This window comes from Battus philenor, unplaced genomic scaffold (genome assembly GCF_028537555.1).
Source record: "Battus philenor isolate CCGP_79_NKW_IND1 unplaced genomic scaffold, ilBatPhil1.0.hap1 SCAF_4, whole genome shotgun sequence".
Lineage (NCBI taxonomy): Eukaryota > Metazoa > Arthropoda > Insecta > Lepidoptera > Papilionidae > Battus > Battus philenor.
Window position 1 is genome coordinate 2,603,708 of NW_027181704.1, and position 24,876 is coordinate 2,628,583.

Sequence of the window (24,876 nt, forward strand, 5' to 3'; positions counted from 1 at the left end):
TACCAATATCTTACTATTGTACATGCAAGAATACATTACGTACTAACGTTCCAATCCGAAATATTTGATAACGTCTGTAGAAATAGTTAAATATTATAATAATTCCTTACTGATCTTTATACAACAAATGTAAAGTCAAAAATAATTTCTCTCCATAACAATTTCAGATCGACCAGCCGTTGCATCAATCTAAATCAATATAAAAAAAAATTATTGAATTGAAACTAGCCTTAGGTAGCTTTCGGTATCAAGGATCTTAGAACAGATAAGTTCTCTATCAGAATTGAAGTAAAAGATGGTTTTGGTAATAGCGTGTTCCGTAGCGAACAGTATCACGAAATACTTTTTATTGAATTAGTTACAGGGCTATTTATACAATGAATAATACATCAAGCGTTCTTACGGCGCCCAAATGTGGTTTGTTGTATCGATATTTGTCTTCGCCTGATGAGATTGCGCTGCAATATTTTCTTATACGTGTCTACGCAATTAAGTGCTTGCATATTAACAAGTGAAATTATTTCCTAGTATTTTTTTACGAGCGAGTATATACGGTGTTGGTATTCCTCCTCAACCTGAACTGACGACATAGTTAAGATTGCCGAAAGTCACTGTATGCAGGCAGCGCTAGACAGGTCATCGTTGCGAACTATGTGAGCGGCATATGCCTTGCGGTGGGCGTCTATCGACTGATGTAATAATGATGATAAATGATGGTATATACACATACATATATATATAACATATATATGTAATATTTTTCACTTAACTTAGCCGCTGCCATTGTTTTTTTTTTCTCAGAATGGTTCATAGTACTTGATTGTAAATATTCCCTGTATATCATCTTGTTTATATTTTACAATCATCTAGATAGAAAGAATAAGTCAACAGATGGTAAATCACTGTTGCTCGCATAATTGTTATGTAGCATTTGATTTCGTCGTCTCTTTCGGCAAAAACTTCTTCAACGATATTTGTTCGAGGTCAATCGTGTTGTACTTCCACAGGGATCGGAATAATAAATCATGATCTAAGGTATCTGCAAGTCATTATACTACGGCTATCGACGTTAAATAACAATAAGTAATATTGTGTTATTTGGATTATAACATAATATATGACATAGTATTTGTTAAGGAATTTATAAATAAGTGACGAGGTAGGAATCTCAGATATGCGATGTTCGTATATTTACTTATACCGGCGATATATACGAGATATTAATATTTAAAGCTTGAGAACATTGTTAGTAAAAACGTTTCAGTTCACTTATATTTAACTAGAGTATCATGACAGCTTACTACATGTAATTGGATCAAGAAAGCTAGGGTCGTCTAGTTTCAAATAATAAAGAAAATAAAAGATAGAAATAAAACAAGATAAAAAATAAATTAATTAATTAATCAGGTGGTATCACTGGTCACAAGTTAAACATTGTACTCCTTATCGTACTTAGTGATGATAATCATTTTAAACTTACAAAACATCTGAATACTATAAAAAGAAAAAATATTCATATTTTTACAGCATTTCGAGAAAATCTTTATTCCGGAGAAATATTTTTCATGTCTGAGATTTTTATTCTATTATTACCATAACGCGTATTGCGTATTGTACGCCACACCTGTTTTGAAAGCTTTCAATAAAACTGTCTAAAGCGGTTATAAATAACTTTCAAATTAAAAAGTCGATAATAATTTAACTGTACTTTATTATGATCTCTTTAATAGCTGAATAACAACCGGAAACTAAAACTAATAGATAGAATAAAAGTAATAAAATATTTTTCCACAGGATATAGTTGAATCTTCCCAGGTCTCGGTTCCATTTGTGTACAGTCTCAACTACAATGGGTATAAATAGGCCTAAAGTTGAGAAGAATATAGCACCAACTAGGCCTATTAAAAGTTCCAAATCCGGCACGGCAACAGCCAAGACAACTGAAAACAAAGTTTAGTTTGATAACTTTCTTAACGAATCACACTGCATCAAGTTTAAGTTATTTTGATCATAAATAACGAAGCCTCCAACTTCAATTAACGTAAGATTAAAGTTCGCAGGTTTTTAATTAAACAAATTACTCGTATTAATTGAGTGCCTATGTTTGCATATATTAATAATTTAACATGGATTAGTGGTAACTTGACTGTTAAGTATTTGTTATATTTAGACCTAAGCCTCCAAATAATATAACTATTATACTGGGCAGACATTTTACATCGAATCGTATGATTTTATTTAAAATTATTTTTACATGGAAAACAATATGAACATGAGAGCCAAATCAATTTACATTATTAACATAAAACTGACATCACTAAGCAATTCTTCCTTAAAAACTATAAACGAATACAGTTAAAAAAAGGTTTCGCGTTTCAAAATAATGAAGAATTAAAAAGAGTTTCATGAAATCTGGTTCGAAATAAATTAGCTTAAATAAAAACAGTTCAGCAGTATACTACGATAGTAGATCGTCGATTGGTTTCTTGGCAGGCGCCACAATTATTCAGAACATTTCTAAAGGTTTGGACAAAATCGACATATCATGTTAAAAGGCCCAATAAAAGTAATACAATCTTCAATAATCAATAGTGAAATAATAAAAAAATTGTTAAATAATTATTATTATTATTCGATCATTTATATTACTTCGTATTTTAAACTATTTATGAAATGAATTTTTAAAGTTCATTTTATTAGGAACCAGGAAAAAATTATGCTTCACTATTGACATTATAGTACAATGGCGTCCTGGTTTAAAAGTTACTACAACAAAAACAGTAGGACAATATTATTGTGACCAGTTTTTTAAGCATCTTACACACAGTAATAATAACAATTCATTCTCAAGCTGTTTTACCATTTGAAGCTCAAAAGTCTTCTAGTCAAAAATACCGTAATGCCTGAAGACCTTTGACCTTTGTGTTCCCGGTGATGATATACGGATCCGAGACTTGGTCGCTTATGTACGGCTTAGTCGGAAGATTCAAGATCATCTACAGAAGAACCAAGGCCACCGACATTGTTCGAAGAAATTTTTTTCTAAGCTAGCAGTATGCGAGAAAATCGTTACACGAGCGAGCCCTTGGCTGTTGGGGCTGAAAGGTTCTCAACGACCACGAGCCGGGAGGCGCGGTGTGGGTAGGTGACTTATTGGTGGATCGACGACATAAGTCGCGGGAATCGGCTAGATACGGAGATCATAAAACTAGTCATTCTAGTGATCGTTGGAGAAGGCCTTACAGTGGACATTTATCGGTACATACGGCGATGATATTTCAATCGTTAAAACTGGAGTCTAATTACGAGAGTTTCTATTTTATTTTATTAGCACCTAATTAATAAAAGTAAATAGAACAGACCTGTTAAAGTGACGCTAAAAGTTCGGAGTAATATTTGGCCGATGTTATGAAGCTTTTGTCTCATGGAAGCTTTCGTACGTGTCCATATGATTTCCATCGGTGCGTACATTTGCAAGCAATATGTGAAATATACGGCTATCGCTACCATTATCTTCGCTGTCAATGCTAAGCTGAAACAAATAGATGGACATAATTTCGTATGTATAAAATAAATAATTCGTGGAGAATATATTTAATGAACTAAATTATTTTCTTTGAAACATTTCTTTTGGAACATATTGATGATGAAAAACATAGAGATAATAATAATACATAAATAAAAAGTTAGTAAATAATTTTTAGACAGATAATAAAATAATAGTATTTACAAACTAACCTTTTTTTAAAAAAAAGATTAAGATATATAGATATATAGGTAAATAGATTGATTGTCGATTGATATGTCTTTTATTTTTAAAAATTCTTTTTTTTATTATGCCAGCTCATGTTGCGGCTTATTTGTTTTTTTTTGTATATGTTACATACACATATAAATAAATATAATTAATTTTACTATTCTTAATACTAAATAAATAAAATAAAACTTTCTGTAGAGAGAAGCCTATCATCGTATTTTATGTTGTTTTTAAAAGAAATTGAATAGGTAGACGTGTGGATATTGAAAAAGTGTCTGAAAAATTATGCCTAGAGGATAGATGAACTCGTTAAGAGCGACGGAAAACACTGGATTCTTGCTGCTTTCAATCGGTACTATTTAAAATAAATAAGGGGCCTATGTCCAGTTGTGGACAATGCTAATCTTCATCGTCATATCAACCGATTTGTGGCAATGTTAACTGTTCGAAACTGTTGTCCGAAGTAAACTTTCGAATTCCTGCAGCAAGATCGCGTTCTAGATCTTTCTTTTTTTATCAACGGCTAGGACAAATGTCAGTAAACTTGCACCCTTACACAGATTGTGTGACCTCCACAAATCATATGTTAGTGATATTGATATGTTCTCGTGCTCTCTCGTATCTTTTAAAAAACAATTTCGTTCGAAGTTATTGAGTACATATAATGCAATTTAAACCATAATATAAAAATAAAATAAATATATAAACAAACATAATGTAAATATATAAACCATAGTCTTTAATCCCTGTTTAGTAATGTTTTTATTTGTTTTTTCATTGTTTGACTATAAATCATTATGTTTTCAGTGAGATAGTTATAATGTAACAACTGTAACTAATTTGATATTTCTAAGCTTCTAAGTTTGTACTTTCTTACTGCCTTTTGTTACTGTCTATCTACAATAAAGGACCAAAAAAAAAATAGGCGCCCTATCTTTTTTTTTGGTCTGCAAGACCTAGGGCTCGCCCAAAAATCGGTGTCGCACTGCATGCGTCCAGCGTGCTTCTGCAACTTTGTCATCGGTTCATCTAATGTAGGTTGCACTCACGCCCCGTCTACTGTCGGATTCACATTGCGAGGTCAGCGCTTGGAGTATTCAGATAACTCACCAATTTTTTGTATGACTGACCACGATTAGGTCGACTTCAACACTGTTGTATATAAATAACATTGCGAGCTCAGCTAACCACGCTGCATCTACAAACTCATGGTCGATATATGAGAATCTTTTGACCACAACGACCATCAGTTGCATGAGCGATGTACCTTACCCACTGCCATTTCAGACGATCAGTAATTTGCTATGTCGGTAACTTGACAAGAGTAATACAAGTCTACAAATGTATTTGAAGTCGTTTATTTATTTTGTAGTATATATCGGTATCTTAAGGCTAAGGATTAGGTTTACTATTTACAAAGCTGCTCTATCTTAATATTACTAGTTTTAAAAACAAAATCCGAGTATACATCGAGTTTGAAAATTTGAGTGTAAAGAAAATTGAGGAAACTGTTTGGGATAGCGAATCCATTTTATTCTTTTTTTTAAATACGCTGATGTCAAATCCCGATGGATATATTGCCGACAAACGATTCCAATCATAAAATACCGCTTTACCGTCCTAGTTTAAATTTAGATAACCTTTCTACTTTAATACATTTTTTAGGTTTTGTTTTGTACCTTTTAAATTTTTGTTCACGTGATATAAATTAATGTACCCATTATTAGATGTAATAAAAAACCAGTTGACCAAGAATACGAGTCATATAAAGAAATATCTGTGTACACTGCGTTGCTTATTATTGTTTCTTACTGGAATGTCCAGTATTAGTCATGTGCAACGGACTTACAAGTATTAAGTGCTTAAAAAATATTTAATGGAATTAACTTTTGACTCTAATATATCAACGAAATCTATTTCAATCTCTTTTCTTCTAATATTCTTCTACTTTTCAGCTAATAGACGTCCACTACAAGACATAGGCCTCCTCTACATTAGGTACATATTTCATTATAATCTAGCATAACGTTATTCTTGATTGTTTTAATTCTGTATTAAAATTTTGATATGAATGTATATCTTTCATTTAATTATATATTTTTATTATAATAAAATTTTTGTAAATTAATAATTAGTGAAAAGAAAAAAAATTTAAAATTTAAAATTGCCCGTTGATTAAAAAGGTTGTTCACCCCTGATTTATTATACACGATTAATAAATAATTTTAAGTATTTTATCGTATATTTGTTTCTGCATTAAAAAAAATATTTAATGCTAACAGATCCTACAGATATAAGCCTGTTTTATTAGACAGACTTATATCTGTAGGACGATGTAAAGAATTCTCATATCTAAGTTTCTAAAATTAATCTAAAAAATTTCTAAGATAAACATATTTTTAAATTATATTAACTTATAAGTAACTCGTCACAAAAATATGTTTTGATTTAGTATCTACAGCCCTTGTATTATATTCAATTTTACAACAATATGTTTATGAGAGAAATTTAATAAAATTAATTCCTTTTAGAAATGCCTGGCGGGCCGCATGTATGAAAGAGCCTCAATCAGCCCGCGGGCCTCGTGTTGCGCATCCCTGGTTTAAATTATTGAGTTAATATTGTGATGTCTTAGAACAATTGTACAAACATTTGAATAAACTTCATTCATAAATTCATTTATAAATCTCTGCAGCAGTACGACGGCTTCTTATACATCTATATAAATTGTTTCTTTTTTTAAGTTATTATCTATGGCTTACAAAGAAGTGTAAATAAATAAATAAACAGAAAATATTAATAAAAAAATTACTAGCTTGCGAAAGAATGACTGTCAAGTGAATATTCCAGTTCGAGAATAAATTTTCTATTTTAGTAAGGAATTTCATGAAAGATATTTAAAAAAATTGTTTTTTTTTTTTTTGCGAAACCAATTTTTTTTTGTACTTTGACAGTATCGAGTTTGACAGTTCATGCGCTTTATGTGTTTTATTGACGTTTAATTGCTGCAACTGTACATACGGAAATTATATATAGATTATAAAAATTGTCTTTTCATTTGGCTTTTGATCAATAAATAAAAAGATTACTCTATTGTTTTTTTCTTCAGTTTAATATCGACAGCTAATGTTTCTAAAACATACGTTGTAAACATAAGAAATGACTTCTGTATAACTATAATCAATATATTTACTAAATGTAATACACACGTAAAATGATTTTACATTTCATAACTATCAGCTACAAAAGATACTAGATATAAATAATGTCGCAGTAACAATGATCCTATTTCTAGAAAATTAGAATCTCACATAAAATTATAACTTAATAAACATGTTCCAAAATGTAACAACCGATAACATTAAGTTTCAAAATCTTTATGAGTTGGATAAACAACTAAGAATTAAATAACTTTTCTATAATTATACAGGATGATTTTTTTTATATAGAGACATAAACAAATTGTACTGACAAATGAACTATAAATCCAGTTTAAAGCTTTTAAATTCATTTTCTATCACTTTGTACAAAGCCTCTCTGAAACTCCAATGGAATGCGACAGACTTTTTTAGAATTCAGGCACTAAAGTGTGGAAAGACAGATAGTTAATAATTATTAATTTTTATATATAGTTATTCAAATTTTGAATATATTAGGGGGACCGGAAAGTAATGTCGCTTTCTTAAGTTAAATTCAAACGAGTACATTTTTAACAAATTTTATATCTAATCAACAATATATTCACTATCGTTATCTATAACCTTTTGCCATCTAGTATACAAATTTTCAATGCTGGACCAGTAAAAATCAATCGGTTAATAAAACATGTCGACAAAAATGACATTACTTTCCGATCCCCATAATATTATTTTTTACTATATTGTCATTACGCAATTTTGAAAAAAAAATGATTTATGGATCGAGTGTACTATATCATTAATTGACTGCGAATATGCTACAAATTCGTCTTTAAAGCTTTTACACCAATAACCAATCATATATGTAAATCATGTATACGCTGGAGGTTAATTGTAACATTCGGTAACAATTTAAATATCTGTAGTTTACATAATAACATGTATTGCTTAGATACAACAACAATTCGTACGCTTTACCTAAACTTTTGATTGGCGAATTAGATATCAATCGAGTCTACTTCATATACATATTGTTCGTCCGTCTGTGACGTTGTAATTTGTCTTTTAGAGAAACGAATCATTTGAATAAATTTTCTAAACTGTTATTTTCAATTTTTTATCAAGACTAAGTTGATTAAGTTATTATTTAAGATATCTTGAACTATAAATGGCACAAGTCACAATACAATCTTCAAATTAAGATTTCAATTTCTTCACATTGTACATGAGAGGTCCTTGAGATTATCAAAGAATATTATATTAAAAATGCCAGCGCATTCTACTTCGCTTATCCCAAATCTTTTACCATACGGGCCTTTCGTAGTGGAATGATTTACTGCTGAATATAAGACATGCTATGTCACTATTTTTTTTAAATATTTACTAGATCTATGATTATTCATCCTTTTTTTTTCTTTCTCGCTTTATTTTTCCTTTCTGAGGCAAGTGCGATTCAAGACAGTTTAATTTTTTTAATTATTAATGTATTTATAAAATTTATTATACCGTTATTATATATGCTACATGCACATGTATATTTATGTATGTATATTTGTATATATGTATGTTTTGAACACGTTAACTACCCGTTATTTTATCCCTCTACTATTTCCATACTATGGTTGCCTAGAAGGAATTGCCTCGTGTGATAAGACCGCCCATTGTACTTGTTTGTTCATTACAATGAAACAGCGTCTTGTAGTGTGTACAATAAAGAATATTAAATTAAATTAAATCTTATATTAAAAAGTAATGTATTTGAACTGGTACTTTCAAATTGCTATCAATATTAAATTGGTTATTTGCTATATAAATTACAAACCAAACCTTCATCATGATTGTAAACATGTTGCAAAGGCTCACAAGTTTCTGCGAAACTATCATTATATTTATATTATTGGTTTCAAGTTAAAATCGAAATACTACACATACATGCACACACACGAAATCATAAATAGTTCGTGTGTGTGCATGTATGTGTAGTGTATCATGGTTCGTACAATTGAATTTACCTCACATAGGTATATCTAGATATCTAACTCGTCTTATACAAAACATTATTATTACGTCAATTTCAATTTACAGAATGATAGTAACAATAAATTTCTACTGTAAAGCAATAAATAAAGAACTTCATAGCTTTTCTCAAATGCACGACACTAATTCACTAAGCCTGAACATAGAGAGTATACTGTTTTCATCATCAGCGTCTGCAATAGATGCCTATAAAGCAGACGCCACTAAACAGTGATATAGCGTGACCTTGTCTAAATCGATGATCACCTACTGGAAGGCCTATTCACGTTGCGCCAATCGGCTTGCGACACGTGAACTTTTTAGCTGATATTGATACTGTATTAATAAAAAGAAAATTTTTATCCTTATTTCTTAGTGTCCTGGCTCGGGTCTAAAACATTTTTTTCCTGTGACACAACGTAATAAAATTACAAGAAAGAAATCAGATCTATCGAGTTGAATGAATCCATTTATATTTATTACGCCAGAGAATTGATAAAAATCTTCGCCATGCAAATACTTACTTATTTATTTACAAATTTACCGACTGGCAACTCGACCGAATCAAAATTCTAATCACGTCACGTATTCAATATTCCAGTACGAATCACGTCGATAAAAAATCAAATTTATTTTCATGCATACTCTCCATTCTAAAATCTTAAGAAATATTTATGGAATTAACTTTTGACTCTTATAAATTAACGAAATCTATTTCAATCTCTTTTCCTCTACTATTGTTCTTCTTTTCAGCTACAAGTCCACTACAAGGCATAGGCCTCCACTCACGTTCACCAAGATGACAAGTCTTACTCTACCTGCATCTATCAACTTCCCGCGATCACAACCATGTCATCCATCCAATTAGTGAAAGGACTACCCACGCCATTATAATACCACGTAATAAAATTAACAGATTATTTATTCTGTCTTATCCATGTAAAAAATAAACAAAAGCATCGATCAGATTTATCGATCACAGAGTTAATTAAATTTCACACTTTTTCACAAAATAAAGTTGTTACTCTGACCTATATCGCTTAGGCTTAGGATCAATATTTTTTTACAGTCTTTCAGGACAACTTCTTCTATCAGCCGACGGACGCCCACTGCAAGGCATGGGCCTCCTTCAAAGATCGCCGTGAGGATTTGTGCTGCTCGCATTCAGCAACTTCTCGCAACCTTAACTACCTCGTCTGTCTACCTAGTGAGGACCTACTCACGTTGCGTCTACCAACTCTTGGTCATCTCAAGAACCTTTTCAGGGAAACTAAATAAATTGTAAATATACTCACATCTCGTCCTGCGGTAAGTTAAGTGTGATGCTTCCCTTAACATCTTCACCATATTTTATATAACCAAACAGTCCGATCACGGCGTACAAGATAGCAACCAGGATCATAGTGATGTTAAGAACCCCGGGACAGCCAAGAAAGTGTTCCGGATTCTTCATTTCATTTTCAACAGGCATCACCACGTTGATACCCTCCATTGCAAATATTGCTGTGCTACAACAAGTTCAATTACTGTAAAAGGTATAGAGAAAGTGTTTTATACAATGTTCGAATGAGTTCTAAAAGTTAGCAAAATCTTCTTAGATACACAGCAATAATTTTATCAAAATATATTGTTTTTCATCAAATTACTTTATCCTTCTCCATGTCATTTATTCATTCATCATTTCTTTTATCCTTTACAAATTATTTCATTTCTTTCATTTTTTACAAATCTTTTCATTCATCACCTCACTTTCATCACCTTACCATCAGAATACTACAGGTTTACATTTTGGTCTGTATTGCTTTTTTTTATTTCTTTGTTTGCCTTTTTCTTACATTTACATTCCTTTATAAATTAATTTATATTTTCCTTTTTCAACACTACATTTATCGTAGATTTAAATAATTTTGACTACACTTAAACACTTATTTTTTTTTGCTATTTTTTTGTCTCTCTAATGACCCTTCTGCTGTACTCTAGGAAAGGCAAGTAAGAATAACAGAATATTTAATGAAAAAAAAACTCATTTATTTTAAGATAGCATTCTAGGAATACTGATTGTTTCGGAGTAGTGCAAGACTGATTGATCGTAGTGGTATTTAGGGGACGTTCATATCTTGCAATGGGTGTGTATCGGCAGATATGATATTGATTCTAGGATTGCCGATTCTCATTGAAGTTGAACCACAAAAATGATATAAAATTACTCTAATTCTAAATTTGCTCCTTTTAATACTAATTGCATTGAATACTAATCATCATTATATGCTTGAGTCAATGAACATCACGAACGTAAAAGCAGAATCGTGTATCGCGTACGTCCTAATTATTGTCAATGGTGTCACTCAAACATACCATTGAAAGTACGATATAAATAAAAGTATGTTTAGATATAAATGTCACTATATATACATACATGTTTATACACATAGCGCTAATATAGATATGTAGACAATGATAGCTGGCATTTAACGAGTTTCGAGCTCATATAAAATTGTTTGATGATACTGATACAATTATTTATATCACACATAAAACATAACAGTATTTTTAACACCGTAAAGAAAAACTGAAATATTTTTTTTAAACTTAAAATATATCTTTAACGTTGCTTAGAAAAAAATCTAAGTATAGTCCATTGGAAGAACCTTAATATATGACGCTTCCGATTGGAAATCTTTTAGGTAGTCCTATACCCAGCAATGGATAACCTATAATTTTAATGATGATGATGATATAATTAAAAAATATATATATTAACAGTGCATACCTCAGGAAGAGCGGCCATTGAGCAACATCGGATGAAAGTTTTGCATTAGAGAAGTCATTCAAGTCACTAAATGTGTAGATGCATGTTATCACAAATGTAAGAAGAAGGCAAATGTTGGCTACCAACGAGAACGGAACAAGGTACTTCAGATGTCTCACTTGTGTTAAAACGATTAGAGGTATTAACAAAAATCCGCAGTAAGCTTTCACGGAAAATTTGTAAGTCGGGTTGAAATGGTCGCAAATCTGAAAAATGTAAACAAAGATTACATCTGTTTCGGCTAGTGCTATAATAAGCTAATAAGTAAGATAACAAAAGATAAATCTTTGGAAAGGTAAAATAAAATAAGTGTGATACAATATGAGAGTTAAAAAATTGTGAATGCAGAAATAAGCTCTAAAAATAAAAGAAAATAAAAACTATAACAAAAATTGTTAAAAAAAACAAATTAGCAAAACAAATAATTGTAAAAAAGCAGTCCAGGAGGAAATGGTGAAGAAAAAAGGAGATGTATGAAAGGTAAAGGAATAAAAGATAATGTGAAGAAAAAAGAGGAGAGCGTGACAGATATTAAGGCGGAAAAAAGAAGAGTAAAGTAATAATAATAAAAGAAAAAATAATAAATTATTTACTAAAAAAATGTCCCTATGAACCCAAGACAGGGGTTGTACGAGAGTTTCGTAATAGCGATGGTCATAAAAAATCCCATAACGGGATTCATTTAATGATGTGCATTTTTAAGTGCAGTATGTTAACAAAAAAATGTTACATTATTAAATACATTTTTGAATGAAAATATTCTTGTATTTCTAAGCTATAAAGGTGTTATATTCGCGAAGTTGCATTTTCCGTTCGACGAAACTTTTAGGTGAGCACACATTCAATGAAAGTCAAACGAATTTGGAAATAAAAGGAACAACGTGCACGTTCCAAATTCGGTGAAACTAGTTAATTAATACGAAGTTTGACTACGAATTTAATTTCAATCACAATCTATAACAGCTAACTAGATAAAAATAACAACTTTATATTAAAAACTAGCTAATATCAACTTTGTTATAATATTATTATATTTTATAATAAATTATTTTAAGTTACAACATTGACGAAAATCTGGTTGATAAATAATGACGTTTTTATTTAATTAAAAAAAAAGATCTATATATATGGTCTATGGATCGGAATAAAAATATATACGCGATTAGCGGACTCAAGTGAGTTATCGCCCGTGGAAGTATCTGATGTTCCTTCGGTGATGTATAAGGGTTGAGCGGGTGGAATCGATTTATCACCCGAGCACGTTGTCGAGAATGATGATAGCGAAGAGTGATCGAAGAAGATGTATTCGCATATATACGGAGTATTTATAACTTATACAACATTAACTATCTGCTGCGAATTCAAATTCGAACGCACAAAAATGATTAACCATAAAAGTATGGTAGCCGTACTGACCAGCAATATGGAGCGTGAACCTTACAAATATATATACAATGTCAAACATTTTAATATTATATTTAACACGTGAATTAAAAATTAATAAACAAATAAAACTGATCAAATTTTATTTGTTTATTAATGTTTGTTATTATTTATTAATTATTAAAGTTGAAGTTTAATGGTAAATAATAATTCTATTGATACTGAATTTTTCGATCTGATGAAATAGTTAAACTCTCAGGCTATTTTTGAGGGTGGCCTATGTCTTGCGTTGTACATCTAAGGCAGTGATCCCCAAAGTGGTCTATATCGACCCCTATCGGGTCTATGACAACCTGCAAGGGGTCTACGTCAGCGAAAAAAATTTGGGGGTCCATGAAATAAAAATGGGGGTCCACGATAGTGGATCTCAACACATACACTGATAGTACCTATTTACTTACATCATACTATCTCATAATATCAAAACATTTACATTATTTATAAAAGTACCTATGAAGTAAAAAAATATTATACTTAGTCTTGCCATAAATATTGTTATAAAGAAAAGCACGATTTTTTTTATACGTAACATTTATTCCTTTCATAGTGAGTTAGTTTAATACATCAATATATAACTATTAAAAATATACAATGTTTATTCGAAGTGGTCTCCATTGGCTGCAATACAGTCTTTTAAACGTTGAGGCCAGTTATCAATAGCAGCACGAACTCTTTCTAGAGGAAAATTCTTCACTGCCAACCGAATGGATCGTTTTAGGGACTCCAAATTATCATGGCGTTTAGAGCAAGCCTTACTCTCTAAAACTGACCATAAATCATAATCCAATGGATTTAGGTCAGGACTTGACGACGGCCAGTTTTCAGTGCTGATAAAGTCCGGAACGTTAGTTTTCAACCAAGATTGGGTGGATCGAGCTCTATGACCCGGTGCCGAGTCTTGTTGAAAGCACCATTCTTTGTTATTGAACATGGTCTTAGTTAAAGGCTTAACTACCGTCTCAAGAATGGTATTTTGATAAACTTGTGCCGACGTTTTAATACCTTTTTCACAAAAATATGGCTCAGTCACCCCTTCATAGCTAACACCCCACCAAACCATCACTGAAGTGGGATAATGCCCACGTTGTACTCTGTTTACTAATTGCGAAGCTTCTTTAGAGCTTCCAGCATAAATACGGTCATTTTGTTTATTAAAATACTGCTCAATTGTAAAAATTTTCTCATCCGTAAACAAAATTTTTTTGTGACCTCCCTTTGCGTACCGCTTAAGTAGTTGTTTGGATTTTACCACCCTATTCTTCTTTAAATTATCAGTTAAGAAGTGACCAGTACGTCTCTTATAGGCTGCAAGTCCTAAGTCATCTTTTAATATACGCGACATGGTTCTAGGAGCTATCTTCATCTCCCGAGATAAAATCTTTTGCTTACGGACAGGATTTCTTCGAATTCTTTCCCTAACTGCTTTAATCACCTTTTTCACACGAACGGTACGTGGACGGCCAGATCTTTTTCTGTCACAAACAGAGGAGGTATCATTGTACCTATCAATAGCCCGGTAAACAAACATTTGACTAATACCAAGCGGGTGGAGGGTTTTAAAAATTGCACTTTTCTCCATACCTACTTTATGTAAGGCAATCACAGCGATTCGGTTCTCTTTATCACCCCACTCCATTTTAATATAACAAAATATTTAACAATATAATGGCGCGAAAATAAGAAAACACATCAAGCAATCATATAAAAATGACAGATTCCAAATTCAAACGTAATATTTTCTTTTTTTGAATAGTAACAGTATTTATGGCCAGACTAAGTATATGGTTATAAAATCGTGTAAGTTGTAGGATGTTGGTATTCGCTTTGTGGTTGCAATACATTTTGAACATACACTAAACTTCACTACAGCTAGAAATTTACAGGGAATCAATATCAGGTAAGTAGGGGGTCTACCCAACACAGAAAAACATGGCAAGGGGTCTACGACACAAAAAAGTTTGGGGACCTCTGATCTAAGGGTTTTTATGGTGATGATGATTGGTACTTAGTAGTAGCTAAGTTTTGCAAAAAATATAACATCATCGTGGTCGTAATTATTCAAGCAGTAATATGTCCATAGCTGGACGCTACGTTAACCTTCAAGTAAGACCAATTAGACGCGGCCCGCATCCCCGAGTCAGCAGACGATATTAAAAAGCATTGTCATCTGTCAGGTAAGTGGGCGTCCTGGGTCAAGCTTCCTGGACTCCAGAAACTTCGAGCACCGGAGGCAATCTGTTCTGCGCGCTATTTTACTCGCCAACTGCTACTTAAACCTGCTAATTGACTAGGCTATGTCGGCTAATTTTGTTCGCTTCTTCGATCTGTCAGAGAAATCCAGAGCATAACTCTCACCATGACTCTAAGCAACTGTTAACTTACCAATAGGTCATAGAGCAAGGCAAGATTTCATAGAGTTTCGTGTTTATCATATAACATCTACAACGCCAAAATTAAAAAAACAAACCACTTTGCTTTAATACTCTTTCAACTTAACTGTATCAGATAATTGGCATTTAAAATGAACACAACAATAATCAGATATTAAACGATTTTTAAATGCATTCGTCGTTAAGCAACTGAATGCAAATAAATTGCATGAAAATGTAAATGTGAATCTCTTTGCTGTGTTTAATTCACGCGCGATTCCGTTTCGTTTCAATTATTTTTAATTTTAAATCGGTTAATATTTTACCGCGTGAAAAGGTTTAAAGAGATGAAAAGACAAAATTATAAAAGCGGCAAGTTTTTCTTATTTTTTGCACATATGTTTTTAACTAAATGTATACATGTACAAGTTGATTGGTTGGAGGTATAAAAGAATTTAATGGATCAATATTAGTCTCATTTGTTATCAACTAACTTACATATGGTACACCATTTTCAAAATTCAATGCTTTCAGGAACGAAAAATAGCGTAATGGTAATAATGACAATGCGTTTTCAAAATTCAGATTCAGAAAGTTAATTTTAAAATGTTACTACATTTTAAAATTAACTTTTCTTGACTACCCATTTCTACAGGCTGTATTCTCGGAAGTTATTTGCCTGCCTTTGTCGCATTCTAATACACCAAATAAATTAACGTAACATATTTCAAAGTAATCACTTAATACAGAAGAAAGAGAAGAAGAATTAGAAATAGTTGTTAAAGTTTATAAACAAAATTTTCACACCAACCTATTATACCTTTAACTAAAAACAATGGACGTAAATTCTTTTCGCAATTACTAGAAGTCATAAAGTTTATCATACTTTAAAAATCTTTAAAGCTTTTTACTGACAAATGAGGTAACAATCACCTTTAAAGTTTTAAATATATAATCAATTACCTTATAAATTGTTTGTAGTAGAGGGTTTTGGACGAGACATTGTCAGAAATTAAAGGTAATCTCAAAGAAGTGGTAGGGATATATACAAGAATTGTGACGAAAACGTCGTTATTTTATAGTCATTTTTATGTACAGATTAATTTATGAATATTTGTGTACATATAAACACTCGAAGTGTCGTTTTTTAGTTTGTTTTAAGTTTTCCTCTGTTGAATGAACCAAAAATAAACAAATCGATTACTCATACTACCGATTTTTATTAACATTTATCTTCCTATTAATTTATTAATAACATTATCTATTAAGCTAATTAAATTCCATCCTCGTTCCTACTTTTTGATATAACAGGGGCCTATCACAAAAATCCCTTTTGTAATCTACTTTATTACATTTAGTATACCACTGTAACAAGTTTATTGAAAGGGCTTAGCGTAAAAGCTATTTTGTGAAAACATGTCAAATAAATTCCTATTGACTCTATTATTCGCCAGAGGCATCCATTTCTACTTAACTTACTTCAACCATTTCCTTACTCTCTTTGTAATATAATACGAAACACTATATCGAAGATCTTGAGTTTGACATATAGGATCGATACGATTCATTGGTTCAGTATTTTTTATGCCGCTTTTACTGGAAATATCTTTAACAGGCCTCTCCTGCAGATTTTAGTCCATAGTCACAGATTTTATTCCCAGGATACAATCTAATATAATTCACATTTAGTACATTAATTATATAAGATTTCCACTGTTCATAAACAAGTTACCAGAGGATGGGCAGCAGTGTCCTCTGCATAATAAAATACCACACTATAACCGCCAACCCGTCTACCATGCATGGTGATTATAGTATATCTCCCCATTTTTTGGAGGTGACCTATGCCTTGCATTAGGCGTCTGTAATCTGACAAAAAGTAACGAAAAAGTACTTCTTACTCAAGCTTCATTACGTAAAAATTATTTACACTGTTATATTTTTTTAATTTATCCTGATAATTCAAAGGTGTACACAAAGGTGATTTGTAAAACTGTACACGCTTTTCACTCTTCTTTTCCCACAAGTGTTACTTGCTTTAAATGGTGTATAGGAACGGAGTATAATTAGTTTACAAAATCGCTATTATTAGTTTACAAATTACTGTTTTTATGTCCAAGATTATATTAATAAAAATGTAGATTAAATTTTAAATAAATATATAACTTACATCTTTCAGAGAGCTAGCGATAAATATTACGTAAACGCTCGTGCCACCCAGACAAACTGCAGCCATCGAGTAGTCAGCGAAATGTCTGGCAAAAGGAATAGTTTTTAACAAAGTTACAGACCATGCGGAACCACTTCATATATTGTCATCTGAAATTTATTATCCTTGCAACTGAGAAGTAAGAATTCATTTCTTTCGTATTTAATATTCTATATATGTATATACTTCATGAGCATCTTCATTTCAGTTTTTATCTCCTTAATTTTGTCAAATCGGCGTTTTCGCATTGGCCTTTTGAATAAGTCTTTTGAAAGATATAAGTCGAGGGAGCATTTCAGAAAAAAAAACGCAAAGTACCAATGACATCGACCTATCGAAGCTTGTCGCCTTTGAGACACCAAACATCTTTCAAAATGTCAATCAAAAAATCCAACACTCTCATCAAGGTCTCTGATTATTAATTATAATTATTATTAAAACACCAAATCTTTGATTTTTTAGACGTGTCCTTCGTCGATTTTAAATGATTAGTATATGTACACACAGTAGTATGTTACAACAATTATAAACTCTGTCAATATATACCAAACAAATCCACTTGCTGTCCTATATAAAGATATTTTTATTTAAATTTAGAGATCTGTGTAAACAAGGGCTTTCCTGTCTTCTTCGTTGGAGTTATCGAGATAATACCAAAGGATCTTATTTATGTAAAACTACACGATTTACCATTGGTGTCATTAACAGGATTCACGCTCTTAAGTATTTTTTTCTTTGAAATAATCTAGACTAACTCAAATAAATTAAATTTAACAAAAGTATGAATTTTTGTTCATATTTCTATCAAAAGTATAGCTAGCGTATACAACCTTTATTAGTTTATAGTCTGCAAAACTAAAGATGGCAGGGTCCAATCTAATACAAGCTATATGAATTTAGTTCAAAATAAATACTCAACAAATTATCATTAAAATTTATCACAGAGCTTTTATCATACCTCACAAATTGAGTGTACTTTCTCAATTTAATTGGTCCATGTTTAAATACTCGTTCGCAAGTTTCCGTATAGCTGAGTGAACTGACGTGACAATGCCTGCAAATGTCCCTAGAGGTTGTAACCTGTGGACATATAAATAAGATTTTATTTGCTTAACATATTTTAGGTTAAGAAAAGAATCAATATTTAGCCACTTCCGCACATGCAGTGGTAGTCGTGCAACAAAGTGCACCGCCCGCCAGCCCGCTGATAAATGCGTATGCGGCAAACAATGCGAATCACACAACCGCCATCGCCAAATTACTCAACACGCGTTTCACCCCTCCACAGGGCATCTTCAGGAGTTATGTTACATCGATTAGTGCCAAACACAGTCTATTTAATTTTTTAATTAACCCTCCTGATTACAATTCTTAATATAGTACGAAAATAATACAAGGCAATTTAATTTAAATCCTTAAAAACAACAAATCTTCAATGAAATATTTTTGGTAGAGTCATTCGTGACACGAAGCGCAAATCTTAATTAAAGATGGAATCCTATGAGTGTATATTTGGCAGTTGACAGAGAGGCATCAGAGTGAAAACGTCGCTGAACCACTCCTATAATTATACAGATAAAAACTAAAATCTATCTAAAATAAGACTAATCCGGATTATTTTTGATACTATTACATACATAAACGGACAAACAAAAAAATAGTTCAAAACTTTTTCGACAGATTCGCCTCGTTCGCCGAACTGCGATAATTAAACTGTAATGAGCAAAATTTAATACGTGATGCATTTGAATGTAATTAAAACGATAATAAATATTTTTGTATAATAATGACTATTTTTAATTAATGTTTAAAAATTTAAAAGATAATATTCAACCGATAGCTTAATATGTTGGCATGAAAATAAACAAATTGACCAGAATAACCTTCAATCTCATCATTTCAAACATCATCATTAAAGACGCCCACTGCTGCCTCTATTGTAGACTTTCAATAAAACTAGTATTAAGCCTGCATTCAGCGACCTTGACAAGGTATTCAGTTAACCTTGAGGGTTAGGTATTGAAATTAGTACATAGTACCAAATAAACTAAATAACAAATTATCCTTACTAAAATATGTACGCAGTGCGTTGCGATCACGCTAACTAGGATTGTACCGAAGCATCCAGGTATAATTCCTGTATGTTTAAATGCAGCAGGCATCGCAAGTAATCCTGAACCTAACGACGATTTGAGGAGATGAAAAAACGAACCCAAAGTCCTGTGAACAAATAAACTAAAGTTTAGTTTTTAATTCGCCATATAGATCTAAATAGATAGAGTAATTTAAAGTACTTGTGTCATATAATCATGAAACCATTAATTATTAATGAATTACTATATTAGAAATGAAAACTATATTCGAGAATGGAATTTAGATAATGTATTCTATTAAGGTATATATAACATTTACCACAGAAAACATATTTATTCAACTGCTGAAACATTATAACACAAGTAGAAGACAACCTGAAGAAATATATTGTGGAAAGGCACTATATTTTAAAGTTAATAAAAACCATCAGAGAATAACTTCCTCATAGCAGTATATAACTAAAGGCAACAAAAAAATCCATAGTGTCAGCTTATAACTTAAAAATAATATAGTGTAAGCATGGCGGCTTGCGTATACTAAAACATTGCCCATGAATAGATTAAACTTTTCCCATGAGTGACCATGAGGTATAGGTTTGTCATTTTCTACTTCCCATTGAGAAGCTTTTATAAAATTGCGGGGGATTTTTAACATAAATCTAACATTTTCACTATTAAAAATAAGACTCGTTTTGAAAATAGTTCAAGTAAATTGTATTGATACAGTGCAGTTTCTAATTCTGTACTAACTACACATTTCTTATACAGAGTGATTAGTGATAGGTGTATAAGCTTTAAATGTGGATGCATTTGAGCAAAGTGAAACTTTTACATATATTTCCAATCACCTTATATTAAGTGATCACTGTAAAATATGTTACATTAATATATTTTTTGAAAGCGACTGGCCATTAACTTAAGGTTGTACAGTGTTTTTAGAGACAGGTGGTAAATAATAATCAATTCTATATATGTTATAATAGGAGGATCGGGAAGTAATGTCGCTTTCTTAAGTTAATTTCACACGACTACATTTTTAACAAGTTTTTATTTGTAGTCAACAATATATTCAACTTCGTTATCAACAACCTTTTGCCATCTAGTATACAATTTATCAATACTGGAGCGGTAAAAAACAATCGGTTTTTCAGTAAAATATGTCAACAGAAAACCACATTACTTTCCTGTCCCCCGAATAGTAATTTGAAAACACTTTTCCTTGATATATATTAACATTACGTTATTAATTATTTATTTCTAAAATCATTGATTTTTTGATTGTGTGTTTCCTATATTAATTGACAGCATATGAGCTATATATTCACCTGATCATCCTGTATATTATTCTGATTTCTAGCTCCTATTTTGTTGACCAGTAATTATGTTACATCATTTACAATAACCACGTACTTGACAGTAGTAGTGGCAGCTCAGTGGTAGAGGACTAATATTTTCGATCGCGGGTTCAATTCTCGTAATAAAATTTTAAACGATTCCCATTTTGTGCATTAATTATGTAGGATTTCAATTGCTTGCAACTAAGTTTACATAGGATGGGCAGCAGTGTCCTCTGTTTACCGTAATAACACAATGCATTCATCAACCCGCCTGCCATGCGTGGGTAATTATGGTACGTCCCCCATAAACATCTTTGGGGAAACCTCAAGCCTTGCGATGGGCGTTTATGGGATGAAACAACGGCGAAATACTTGTCAGAAATCAAACCGGAGAGTAAGTACTTAATGTAACTTAGATATTATCACAAAGATTTTACTGTTTTTAGCTTAGTGTAACTGAAACCCATAAGACAGCAAAGTTATACAAGAAATAAGGTTTCTGATATCTAATACAGACCTTTAATTAACTTAAAAATTAAACTTACGATGTCGGGTGGGTGACATTCCGATGTTCAAAAGGGTTATATTCCTGGTCTTGTGCGAGTTCTTTATCTGTGACATTTAGGGTCACCGTCGACTGCATTGGCAACGGATCGCAGCTCTCATTGCTGAAATGATAAATTTCAGTTATCTGCTATTTTCAATAAAAATTCAATACATCACTATACTACCACGTGTAGCTACCATACTCTTATAATTATGGTTCTATAATAAAAGCATAGCTAATGACCACTATATAGATATGATTGCCTGTTGTTACAGATAAGGAGAATATAGACGTAATCTCATTATAGCAACCAATTGAGCCGAGGTTTCTATATAGAGGGTGTTCCAATTACCGCTACACGCATATAGAGTAATCTACTAAGTCGAACTGTACTCTTTGGGACCTTTACGCGTCGTAAAAGGTTAGATGTCTCCTAACCTGATGGAATATCTAATGTAACGGTCCAAGGTCTAGGCTATGCTCCTTCACCTTTTTGTGTAGGAAACTGCATTCATATACCAGTCCTTGCAGCGGTAATGACAGAGAAACCACATCAGACTTAAACCGACAAAAAACCCTCCACGATATTTCACCATCAACGCTCCATGGCGAGACGTCGGGAGGGACTTCACACAGCTGCAAACTTAGATCAATGGCAGACCTGTTATCAGGGGAGAAAAATCTCTTTATCTGTCTCTCCTTATAACACAGGCAATGGACTCTCTAAATTCCGTCACCCAGGTCCGCTTGGGACTAGTATCTTTTGATATGATGAACAATGGCGATTATGTTTTCCTTGTAAATTATATAATAACACTGTTATTTTTTTTAGTTGCCATATGTAACCTCTACCGACCACTGGTAGTGTTTTAATCTAGAGTATAATATATTTTTTTCTGATTTTTTACATTTATTCACATTCTATAGGAAACATTTACCTAATTTATTGTCTCAATGTTCGGCATTTTAATTTTAGCCTAATTTACATTTTATTTTACGCTCTACCGTTTATTTTCTCTTACATTATAAAACATTTATTCTCTACTTTATTCACATCCTCGGTGTACATGCACTTTATTTTAGCATAGAGTGATTTGTGTATACATTTAAAAAGTCTTGCTTAGTGTATATTGTTTTATTACATTTTAATATTTCATCACATTTTTTTCTCTTTTATTGGCCGGTCCTAACTGGTGCGTCGATTTAATTATTTCCTCCCCTTCCTGGGTGCAGCGAACTGCCGTTCCTAGTCAAGAGGATGCCGCCTGACCGCCCCATCGGTGAGAGCCTACGGTAATGCGTCGAGGCCTGAATACAACTGACTCTAAGTCGCACCCGCCATCACATTGATATTACATACCGAACGCAGTTTTAGTTTGTACATACCATATCTCTAATGTCTTTATGATAAATTATTTTTCTTTGGCCTCTTTTAGATTTTTGCGAGAGGCCATCTAGTTAAAGTACGTATTAATATAAACGGTATACTGTTTGTTATGTCAATCTAGACTTTTGAATGTATGTGGAATAATACATTTTTTTATTTCAAAATCATGGACACTGTTCCGTGTTTAATACGTATTACTTAAATAGTAAACACGTCACTATATATGGTAGAGACGATTTAAAATTTTACTATATTCCATTAAGACGATAATAATAAAGTGCGGATGTGGAACAGCTATTAAAAAAGAATCATATCTAAAATTATTGATATATGTACATACATAAACATTTCTCAATTTAATTTCGCAAAAACCTCCAACGCATGGCACAAATAAACAAATACATATGCAACATATTCGAAGAAAAACTTTCGAAATTCGATTGTTTTAATTATTGAATATTGTTTACGTCATCTGTATATTTTACACGAAATATTATTATTACATTTGATTACTAACAATGTAATTTATTTATTTACATATATAAGGACAAAAAGAGTAATGTACAAATTTATTTATAGTATATTAAATAAAGTAACTATGAAATTAATTCTTAACAATCTGCGTATGTATATACAGCGTGATAAAACGATGAAAAAATAACATGATAGTAGTAGCACAGCGGTAAAAGATTGAGACTTGCGATCGTGTGTCGCAGGTTTGATTACCAATATACAATCTCATATAATTCACACTTTGTGCATTAATTAGATAGGATTGATGGGCAGCGTCCTCTGCGTACCATAATACCATATTGCGATTGCCAAGCCGCCTGCCAAACGTGGCGATTAAGACATATCCCCCACAGATATCTTTGGAGGAGGCTTATAGCTTGCAGTGGGCATCTATAGGCTGAAACTACGACGGCGTACGTGAGGAAAAACATATCATATTATTCTATGCAATATACTACGAGTATTTTGTAAGAAAGAATAAAGAATTAAAATCCAATTTTATTTTGTCTTATGGAACCAGAATTAAAGTTAAAGATCTAGTTTTTAATACATCTATGTAAATTTTTAATAAATAAATCTACTAGTTTTATTATTTCATTATCTTTTTATATCATGCGCGTATAGAAAAAAATAAACATTTTACAGTTTATTATTTAAACTTAATCCAATCTAGACTTACTTATTAAATGTAATTAAATATAAATATTAAAAATGAGGTTTCAAATTAAAATCACATGTCTTCTGACAACGTCAAAAAAATAAAAAAATAACTTTGATATTTAAACAAATTAAAAAATAAACATCATCGCCGTACCTTGAAATTTGATTCATTGTCTCTAATGTTCACTGGATTCCACAATGAGGTAATACACAATCACAAAAAAATCCTTTATGCGGAACATGTAACCAAGGTACTGAATACATTCAAACCACACGTGAATGTACCGTGGAGTGCGACGCGTAAATAAACCTTAGTAAACAAGAGACCTCATGGTCGGCTTTATGCGAGACAAGATAATTGTTACATTAATTACCTATGTATGGCACTCGGGCTGAACTAGCATGGCAGACCTAAATACCCATATAAAAATAAACATACATATGGTACGCTAAATATATAAATAAATTTAAACATTATATACCCACATTATTTCAAACTTTGAAGAATTTTTAAGGCACAATCAATACGTTTTGAAAAAGTGAATTTTTTGACAAGTGGTCATTTACTTTATACATTTAAATATTTCCCGAGCTTGCGG

The 24,876-nt window shown here is 31.8% G+C and overlaps 1 protein-coding gene across 1 annotated transcript; it reads right to left on the reverse strand.

Annotated features, from left to right (window-relative positions):
* Positions 1-1,698: 1,698 nt before the first annotated feature.
* LOC137928838 (proton-coupled amino acid transporter-like protein pathetic) lies at positions 1,699-24,563 on the reverse strand. The gene is made up of 9 exons (XM_068771827.1): positions 24,432-24,563; positions 21,716-21,838; positions 19,810-19,960; positions 18,699-18,820; positions 17,702-17,786; positions 11,681-11,925; positions 10,206-10,418; positions 3,363-3,532; positions 1,699-1,940 (listed from the first exon to the last, which is right to left on the reverse strand). The coding sequence occupies exons 1-9, from the start codon at positions 24,446-24,448 to the stop codon at positions 1,699-1,701; spliced, it is 1,368 nt and encodes a 455-aa protein (XP_068627928.1). The 5' UTR covers positions 24,449-24,563.
* Positions 24,564-24,876: the final 313 nt, after the last annotated feature.

Excerpts from the sequence above, each read along its gene's own strand:
- LOC137928838 (XM_068771827.1), bottom strand. Across the intron at positions 17,787-18,698 it reads AAGTACACTCAATTTGTGAG|ACATTTCGCTGACTACTCGA; the intron begins GTATGATAAAAG and ends TCCTTTTGCCAG. Across the intron at positions 10,419-11,680 it reads CAATGGCCGCTCTTCCTGAG|CACAGCAATATTTGCAATGG; the intron begins GTATGCACTGTT and ends AACTTGTTGTAG.